The following is a 10379-nucleotide window of genomic DNA, read 5'->3' as shown; positions in this document are numbered from 1 at the left end:
CAAATTTATGGAGGGTAGGGTCTACTGTGGACCAGATTCAACTAAAACAGATTGCTGGATGCTGTATAAGTTACTCTAATGCAAAATCACTGTGTAAGCCTTTTGTTTATATCCTTCCCTATCCTTCTACAACTGTTTATAAGCAAAGAGAAGATTACAGATAAGACTGGCTTGTGATTTAACTTGTAATAGCACCTTACATTTTTACATAACATAAAAATCAGTAAATCCAGAATAAGGTTCATACATTACCTCCAAGATGGATTAATTTTCATTAATCTGTCATTTCTAGGTGTTGTTTTAAGGGAAATATTTATCAAAGTTGAGAAGTGTGAGTTACAGGACTATTACAAAATTGTTGATTTTGTAATGGCAAAACACTGAGTTAAATGGAGTATCAAATTATTCAATTGCCAGTGCCCATAGACTTTTATTTTGATAATGATTTACATAACAAACAAGAATTTCTTCTCAGCTGGATTAGATAGCAAAGCTTTTGACAGTCTAAAACTGAAGTGAATAGCCTTTATAACAGAATGTGTGTTTCACTGGCATTTAAAAGAAACCAAATAAATATGGAGTTTACTTACAAGAAACTCACAGTAACATCTAATATACCAATACATGAAAACACTTTATAAAACAATGCAACAGCTTGATTAACATTACCAAATCTTGATTTTCTTACACTCTTCCTTCCCATCAGTGACAAAAAGTCACTCGGATTTTCTTGTATAGATAGATAACTGCATGGATGTCAGGAAGGATAGCACTGAAGGAAAAATAGGGTTCAAAAGGGTATGAAAACCCTTAGTAGCATTTGGATATTGACAAATATTTATTTACTGATGGGAATGGAACATCCACAGGCCAAACCCTGAGGTGGTACCATGCAGATAAATGAAGAAGAGCCTGAGGAACAGTATTGCTGAAGTGGCCAAGCAAAAGCTTTTGCATCTCAGAGGGCTATTTCGGAAACTCAGACAAACCTCTGAGGTTTGCATTTGCATATTATTAAACCGAAAAGCAATAAGAGACAGACAGAAAAAAATTCTTTGAATAACACACAAAAATACATATAAATATTGCCAATAAAAAGAACATAATTGACTCATCTCTACAGATGTTAAGTACAAAATCAAAAAATATCACAATTCTAAAGCATATGTTAATGGCTGTCCTATAGAAGATGATTACTGTGTATAATAAATGGAGATTTTTAGTCTTTTTTCTAAACATATGTATGTTACTAAAAACTACCTAGAGTTTGAAATTTCTTACTCCACATATCATAAAATACACATATTCCAGGACAGGCTTTCATATATTTTCCTATATCCTCCTTTCAGATCTCAATTCCTTAATGTATTTGACCAATAAACTTCTATAAAATGCACAAACTAATACTGGTGATGCAGATGAAGTATCCCATTAAGTCATATATGGGTGCATATATTACATATATAGCATACAAACTTAAATTTGCATTTCAAATCTATAATTCAATGCTTAAAGCTACATCAACATCAGTTTGCACCATTGGGTTTTCTTCTGTTCCTGAACTACCACTTGCAGCTTCTCTTCTCATCCATCCGTCTTAATTCTCATGTTCTCAAGGGATGAAGCTCCTGTTAAATTCAGCCCTGCATAAATTGTGAAGGACAGAAATATTTCTGTTAAGTCTTAAATCAGGCTCCTGATATATCTAAATTTGTGCAGGGTCTTTCCAGGATGTAGGATTTAACTACTTAAACTTAGTTAACCTGAGCTGTCCAAAACAAGCCTAGTTCTGATTTGCAATAACCAAAACCACAGACTGCAAACCAAAGGGTCACCAGCAATTCAGTAAAACTCGGAAGTCTATCTGATAAAAAAAAAATCTCCCTCTTTATTGCACATGCACCAAAAAAAGTCTCATCTCTCTGCAAAGCCAGAAAAATGCAGTGCTGTAAGGACAACCTGTCACATGACCTATTTCCAAATGACTCCTCCTCTCATATGTGATTACAGCTTGAGAAATGACACGTTTTGAAAAGCCTGCATGGTAAAAATAACATTATATTATGTTTCAAAATTATGTTGTATCCTAGAAAAGAATATATTTACTAATGCTTAAAATGTTGTTTCATAGGAAAAGGAAAGAGGATGGAATGAAAAAAATTATTCTCTTAAATAAAACAAAAAGTCTGAACATGCTCTATACCTCTTCCAAGGCGTGAATACATAGAAGTACATGAACAGAAGAAAAAGGCATTAAACTATAATCACAATGTTACGAAAAGAAGCAGCTCACAAAAGTTTCTATCTTAAAAATTCTGGTTTTGCAGGAGAATAAAATTTTGAGGTGCTGTTTTATAAGCAATTAAAAATACCACAAAACATTACTTTCAGAAATGCTGAGATCTTGTATAGGCAGACCATCTTCACAATGTGGCTAACAGTCCTGTTGCTACTTCTTGGAGTGATAACTGAAAACATTACCATCTTTCAACTTTATAACTCTTTCCAGTTTCTGGCCCTGCAAGAAACAAAGAATTGCAGAGGACTGACAAAGCTGTTTCTCTGTGTACTGGCCAAAACTTCTGTGAGAATATCTTCCTTGAGACACAGTAACACTTCTTACTCCTGTGGTCTGCTAGTTTCAATTTCACTTAGAGAATCGCTGAGCATTGAAATGAAGCTCCCGGCACAGGGAAGATCTGGAAGTCTTCCTCGGAGCACCAGATGTGCTTCTCTGAAGGCAGTGAGCATCTGGAATCTAATGCAGAGACTGCACTCAGCTTCTACCATCAAAACATATGCTCCTGCTGAGCCAGTGCTCTTGGTCAGTCCACACCCCAAACTATGCTCAAATCCTTCAGCACAGACCTCACACACAGGAAATCAATGCATCTAAGACAAAAGACACACAAAAGGGTCAAGGCCTCATGATGGACACTGGCCAGTGTCAGATCTGCTGTGTCCCTCAAACAGGCTGCCCTTGAGAGCAGCTGAATAAGGACACTGGCTGTTCACTCTGAAATGCTGACTGAAAACAGGTGGCTGTGCCACAGCATGTCAGGGCCAATTCTTCCTGATGGACATCCTATGGTCAGATGAAGTCCAGATTCCAGTGCAACCAACTGCAGTCCCCATGACCTGTGCACATCATATGTTTCCCCCGCTAAGAGATGAGTTGTGGAAGCAAAAAGAGATGTCTGCTTCTGAAGGTCTTGAGCAAGAGCTTTGTTCTTCTTAGACTTTCTGGGCTTCATCTGGATCCGCAGTACATAAAATGACCTATTTGGGGTATTTTTGTCCAAATGTTAGATGCAGCTACTTTTTGGGTTTCTCTAGGATGTTCAGGAATTTCCCTCGAGTCATTTCTCTAGCTGAAATCACAAGGGAGGAAAAAGAAATCAGTATTTTTAAAAAAGCGAAGAAATTCAAACAATTCTATAATTTGTATAATTGTATAACATATTCTAACCATAGGATAAGAAATTAATTTAGATTTGTGCTTGTACCAAAACTAAGCATTATTTTATGGATCTATTAAAGTGGAAAATAAATAGAACTGCATTTCATCTTGAATTCCTGACATGCTACAAATGCAGGCAGGGTCTGGAATCTTCTAAAGTCAGCAATAATTCCCACGGGCTGTCTCATTACATACAATCTATGGTTTCTATTCCTACTGCATTATGCACTTGCAGCACCTCCTTTCCTCTCTACTATCCATCTCTGAATGGTGCAATCCAAATCTCTATCACTCTATCTCAGCACAATTGTTCCTGTATGTTATAATCTGTCAGAGATTATGGAACTCTCTCTTTCTCTGTTTCAGGATTATTGGTCCCTGGATGATGTGGTCTTCAACAGAAATTAGGCAGCATTTTCTCTCTCTCAGCAGTGTCAGTCCCTGGATGCTGTAATATAATGGGTTTCATACTCCTTCAATGCAGTTCATCTATGGATAGGGTAATAAAAGTAAAGTTTATAGAGCTTTGGTCTTCTCTTTCTCTCTGTTGTCAGTCCTTTGATGTTTAATACAGCAAGGCAAGGCTTATATGTCTCCCTCTCACTCTTGGTACCATCAATCTCTAGTAGCTGTACTACAGCAGGGTTTACACAGCCACTTTTCTGGATGAGACATTTCTGACTTGAGAACCCATAAGCTCACAAGCTGGCAGAGCAGCTTTCATACTATTCTTGTCTTGCAATAACAATAACGTGCATCAAAGACAACACCACTAGCAAATGAGGCCTGGAGAAAGACAATCTTCCCACTGGTGCCCCTCAATTGCTTTTCAATTAAAGGTGTAAGGTTTGTGCTGGACTGGCAGGCATCAAAACATGGAGGGTTTTATTCACAGGCATGCTGAAAGCATGCAAGTTTCCCACACCTGTCCTCAAAGACAGTCTAGAAGGAGATAGGGATTAATCCTCTGTTTTATCCATTCAATTCCTGACTTCTCTATTGAGACAAATATCAGAAATTAAAAATAGCATAAAAACTGGAGGTGGGCTTGTTGATGTTGGGTTTTCTTTTGACATTATTGATTATCTGTCAGAACAGAACTAAAATGTAATAAAAATGTTCAGCTTACAATACTCAGCATACACTCAGATAAAGACATTTTGGTATTGTTTACATAAAAGTTAGGATTTGTGTCTTAAAGCCTCTTCCTTAAATTATTACGTTCTAATTTGTTTACACAAAATTTTATCAGGAGGTAATGTCATGAGCAAAATCCCTGTAAAACAAATAATTGTATGTAAAAGTATATAACCTGTCTGTTACATGCTGATACTTGTAGGCTTTAAGTTCCACTGAGTGGAACATGCTTCAGGCTGGCTGCAGGTTCGAGGAGATCACTGCACTATTTTCTTGCCTCATGCCTCTGGCTGTGAGTTATAGCACCTGGGATCCTGCTTCTGATTCGCAGCATGAGCTACCACAAAAGTACTCATTTGTACCTCTGCCTCCCCAACCCCAAGATAACCTGTACGCTTTAAGTGCTGCTGAAGTGACACAGGGATAGAAGGTGCTGCAGAAGAACAGAGCGGATTGGTATTTCGTCAGGAACCAAGTTGTTAGGCACGAAGAATATGACTAAATAAAACTGAAAGATTTTTAAAATTGCAGCTTGGAAGAGATTCTTAGTTCTTTGAACCTCTCTGCCCTACTCTAACAACAGTGCATGGTTGTTTTAAAACATTCTTAAAGAGAAAAGCACGTAAGCTGAACTGCAGTTAATAAAGTGGAAAGTTTTCCAGAGTGAAAGTCCCATACAGGAGAAACACGAATGCGTGACAATTCTGTTTCCCCAAAGAGGGCTGCACCCTATAAATCAGGCAGAGAGCATAGACTCCTTCTGTGCGCTGAGTGAAATTACTGTGGGTTGGAGGTTGCTCCAAGAGCACGTGCCTGCCTGTTCACTTGTCATCGGAGATGTTAACATTTCTGATTAATTCACAGACCTCTCATTTTATTCTTCATTCCTTTATCCTTGCTATCCTGTTCTGCTGCAGCTTAAAGATTCTTACCGACCTGCTACAATAATCACCACCCGCTTCCCCCCCCAACCTGGTGAAATTGTTTAGTGATGCCAACCGCGCTTTTAATTTGCAAGACATCAGACACAGAGGTAATTTATACCAACATCTGTTCATTTCTGACTTCTGAAACAAACTCGCACATGCTGCTACAAAATCCCATTAGGAGCAGGAGACAGCCTTCTGCTATTCTGTATTCCTCATCTCCTCACAGACTCAGGCTTGCAGCAGGGCTTTATTTTTAAAGATACGATGCCAAACTGAGAAAGAAGAAGGAGCTTTTATCTTTGTATACGTATGAAAATGGCCAGGAAGTAACATCCTCATTTGACCGAAAAACCACAGTCAAGCTAAGGACAAGTTTCCACAAGCATTAACAATCTTGTGTTCTCTGCTTCAGCTACTTCCATTATCTGCCCAAAAACCACAGTTCGATGTATTCCTGGTAAACACAGGCCAAATTTTTATTACATGGTACTGCGTTCAAACATCTTGGCTATTCCTTCACTTTTGTTTCTTTTTAATCTGCGCTGGAGTATGATTTGATGGTTTTTGCACAGTGAAAGGCTCTAATATTAAACTGACTTCTCTGCTCAGTATTGCTTCTGAGAAATGAATTCTTAATAATAGGAATATAATTTCCATTGGGGTCTTATGAAGCTTGCTGGAGTGCGGGAAGAGCTTGTGAATGAAGAAACCATCACCCACATTCCAAATACGATTGCAGGCTAAGAGAGATGGTAAAACCAGATTCACAACTACCCAAGGGACCAGCAGAAGTCATTTGAATGGTAGACAGAGGTGGATTTTTAAATTAAAGGTTGGACAGAACTGTAGTGAAAACCTCAGGGATTTTTTCTTTACAATGGTAGTTTAAACCATGGACTTCAAGGGAAGAGAGGGTTTGAGCACAGGTTTCATTGCACCAGCAGCCACACACTACAGAGGCTGCACAGCACAAAACAGAAACATGAATCTGCATGACAAGTCATGATTTACAACCTGGTCTACACTTTGCATCTACTACAGCAGAAAAATCAACAATGGATACCATTGCAATAACTTGAACGCAAATTAACCTCACCTACTCAGGAGAAGGAAGAAACTCAACTCCACAGAAAAAAAAACACTTTAAGCTGATATCAGCACTGGTTGCTCTGGAAGTAGTGCTTGAATAAACTCCTTCAGATAAATGTATTGAAAAATGGTATCAGGCTATTATAATTAACAGAGAATGGTGTACTGTAGGAATTTAGTTTGCTGCCTGGCAAGATCTGCCAAGCAGATCTCAAGAACAGGTACTGGATAGGAAAGGCTGGGGCTGAAAGGAGGAGGAGACATTTCTACTCGATAGAGGAGCAGAATAAGGTTTAATATAATCTCCGCTTTAGAACTTCAATCCCTCAATCCCACATATAGCCTTGTTGCCTCAGGCACTGTTTTTACTACAATTGTCCCCAGGCTGCCTCTCCGCAGTAAATTTTGTGGTTGCTGGTTGAAAAGATTCAGTAGTACAGATTGATTTCCTACAAGTGAGGAGATGAGGGATTACCAAAAGCAGTCCTGGTTAACAAGATTGGGTGCAGAATCTCCTGCTAGAGCAGCCCACTCTGCCAGTGCTTTGCATCCTTTCACTATGACATATGGGTTTCATTACACAAAGATTTTCCTGATTTTAACTTGGAGGCGATTACATTGGAAACTCAGAGCTATCTTTACATCTGTAGCAATTTAAAGGTTAAGTAACTTTTAATCAAATGACAAAGACTCATAATGTTTTTTTCCTCGATTGAAAATGAAAGCTGCTGTTCCGAATATTCCTTCCACTGCCAATTTAATTAGAAAAAAACACTGCACTGGAGATTGGGGTCCAGCCTGATTGCTCCCCATAAAAAGCCTTCTCACACATATGACAGCACAAGACATACTGTGTCATAAGGTCTCGATAGCCAGGAAATAATGGAAGGATTTACTGCTTTAAAATCAGCAAGGAAAACAGTGATTTATACTTACATAAGCAACTTTCATCCAGGAGAATCCCTAAGCAACTCACATACATCCACACTTTTTAAACATAATATATACTTAAATATATCCACAACAGACTTGGGGATAAAGTCTATGTAAAAGATATATGTGACAAACTATTTATCACACATTCATCATGAGCATTAGACCTTCACTGCTTACTACTTCTGGGCTTATGTAAAAATCTCAAAACAAAGCTTGTGAGTGTATTTTCAAATTATAGGTACTTTAACACAAAGTCACTTGCTAATGAAGCACTTCTTAGCTTCTCTGCCAGATGTATAACTTAAGGGACAAATTTGACAGTGATCCCTCTCTGACCTGAAAATATAGCCTTGCTGAAATCTAAAGGTCTTGCTACTAATAAAACCCAGAAACACAATTAATGTTTTGAGCTCTGAAATGTCTTGCAGTATCACATTTTGGATGCTACATTCTTGCCTGCAAAAAGGTTATTTTAGGCACTGCTATACTTTGTTAGCTTATCAATTATTCTTCCCATTCAGCTGTATTTATGGTAACTAAAGAACTTGTTTTTCAGCATGGAAGGATTCCTTTAAAGTACTAATCATGCACTCTGAAAATGCTGCTGTGTCCTTGGACTACACAGAAAACAAAACTAGAAAGGTTTATTTCTGAAGCACTGCCAGTGCAAATTACCATTTTATGGCAAGGAATATGAATAGCAGAAAGACAGCAGAACACTTCTCTGGCTTTTAACCTTCTATCACAAGAGTCTTTTGCATCAGAAATGATTTCTTATGTGCTGAGATACAGGACTGACATTATTACTGAACAGTCCTCAAAGAAAAAGAGGCATATGACAGACAAGACTAAGAGAATATTATTACCCAGACAACATAATCTGAACTTCTGTCAGAGAGAGAGAAGCTGGTCCCTGCAGATCTATCTCAAACCAGACCCCCAAAATCCTATCACTACCTGGCACCAGCTCACACCTCTTTCTTCACAGAAAGAGTTTCCATTACTCTGCTATCTGCAGTCTAATTCCTAATATAAAGTGTCAAATGAGCTGCTAGTTGGAGACTGTTGGCCTCTGACAAATACTTACCAGTGAATGCTACCCCAAGCCCAATTTCAGAGAGTTGAACTGCCATCTCAGGAGAGCAGTGGCTAGTGAAAACAAGGTCAGTCACCTTCAGTGGAGGCACAACTGGCACATGCAGATACTACAAGCTGTGCTTCAGGAACTGTTACACTGACTCTGAAGACCACTGCAATCACCTGACACTCCTGAAACACCTTCCTCAGGTAGGACAACAGGATCATTGTAAACACCCAGGTGGAATAAGCTTACCATTACCATGGCATCTCTCAGTAATCAGTATCAAAGCACTTGCAAAATTTATCAAGCCTTATAATATTCTTGAAACATACAGTGATTTAATTCCCACCTTACAGATGGGATCACAGCCTCAGTACAGATTGTTGTACTTTCACCCCAGTCAGCAACCAAGCCCCATGCAGCCATTTGCTCACTCCTCCACCAGAAGAATCAAGGAGAGGATCAGAAGGGGAAAAGCTGGGAAATTTGTGGGTCAAGATAAAGAGAGTTTAACAAAGAAAGCAAAGCAAAACAAGGAATTGATTCACTGCTTCCCATGGCAGGCAGGTGTTCAGCCATCTCCAGGAGAGCAGGGCCCCATCACACACAATGGTGACTTGGAAAGTCAAACACCACCACTCTTAACATTCCTCCCCTCCTCCTTTTCTCCCACACTTTATATACTGAGCACAATGTCATGTGGCCTAGGATATCCCTTTGGTCAGTTTGGGTCACCTGTCCCAGCTGTGTCTCCTCCCAGCCTTCCATGTACCTCAAGCCTCTTTGCCTTGAGGTGGCAGAACACAGAGCAGAAAAGACTTTGGCTCTGCTCACCAGTAGCAAAACCATCTCTCTATTATCAACCTGCGTTCAGCACAAATCCAGAACACAGACCATGCCAGCCACTGTGAAGAAAATTAACTCTACCCCAGCCAAAACCAGCACAAGATGTATGCGAAAAGATTCAGCAGCTGTGCTAGAATTCAGGCTCTGAAAGATGAGCTGTCAAGTCTAGCTGCAGCATTTTTAAATAATAACACCCCCTTGGTCCAAAACATCAGCGTCCTTCCCATGGTGAATGAGACAGCAGAATGTGCCCTTATGTCAGCTTTACTTCACAGTCTGGCACAGCTTGTTTTGAAATGCTGGAGAAGGTGAAATCTTGCACAAAGCCAGGCTGTGAATTGGAGCAGGTGAGCACATGGACTGTTCCTCCCAGTATGCCATGAGAACAGTCCTCTGACAGAGAAGTGGTAAATGGCTGATTCTGATAAAGTTTTAAACTATTGAAAAAGTTTAGTGAATGTTAGCTAGAGCCTTAAGAATTGTAATCAGATACCTAATGCTGTCTTGAATAATGAAATCCTCACGTGACCTCGTTCCGCCTTGTTTTTCTCCACACATAGTACTCATGTTTTATCTTACACCTGATAAGAGATCTCAGAGATCCTTCAGGATTATCCAGCAATAACAGATCTGCAGCAGATTAAAAAAACCTCAAAAATGTTATTGTTGCTATCAATAAATACTAAAATTATATCTGCTCTAAGAAAAATTAGATTCCTTCCCTACAGAATAATTTACCTTGTTCTCCTAACCAGATTTCCCTACTTTGCAAGGAGGTTACCATTCTGTTTGCATTCAGTTGCAAACTGTGATGTTCACAGAGCTCGGAATGCTGAAACTACAAACAGTATTCATTCACATACAGATGGGCAAAGTCAGTCAATGAAAATGCTCAAAGCAA

At 39.1% G+C, this 10379-nt stretch overlaps 1 protein-coding gene across 2 annotated transcripts in view; it reads right to left on the bottom strand.

Annotated features, from left to right (window-relative positions):
* Positions 1-397: 397 nt before the first annotated feature.
* Positions 398-10379, bottom strand: part of LIN52 (lin-52 DREAM MuvB core complex component) — a 41323-nt gene continuing 31341 nt past the window's right edge. The window contains exons 6-7 of one of the 2 annotated variants that reach the window (XR_009933302.1): positions 2624-3371; positions 398-2518 (exon numbers count right to left, since the gene is read on the bottom strand). Coding sequence is in view for 1 of the 2 variants with exons in the window: in XM_062495252.1 (XP_062351236.1) it covers positions 3316-3371 (56 nt within the window). In the remaining variant the exon portion in view is untranslated. Of the gene's footprint in view, positions 3372-10379 lie in introns of both variants that reach the window. The other variant, XM_062495252.1, reaches the window with a different exon arrangement.

Source organism: Cinclus cinclus, chromosome 6, assembly GCF_963662255.1.
Source record: "Cinclus cinclus chromosome 6, bCinCin1.1, whole genome shotgun sequence".
NCBI lineage: Eukaryota > Metazoa > Chordata > Aves > Passeriformes > Cinclidae > Cinclus > Cinclus cinclus.
The sequence above is the reverse complement of the archived record's forward strand: the minus strand, read 5'-3'. Positions and strand labels throughout refer to the sequence as shown.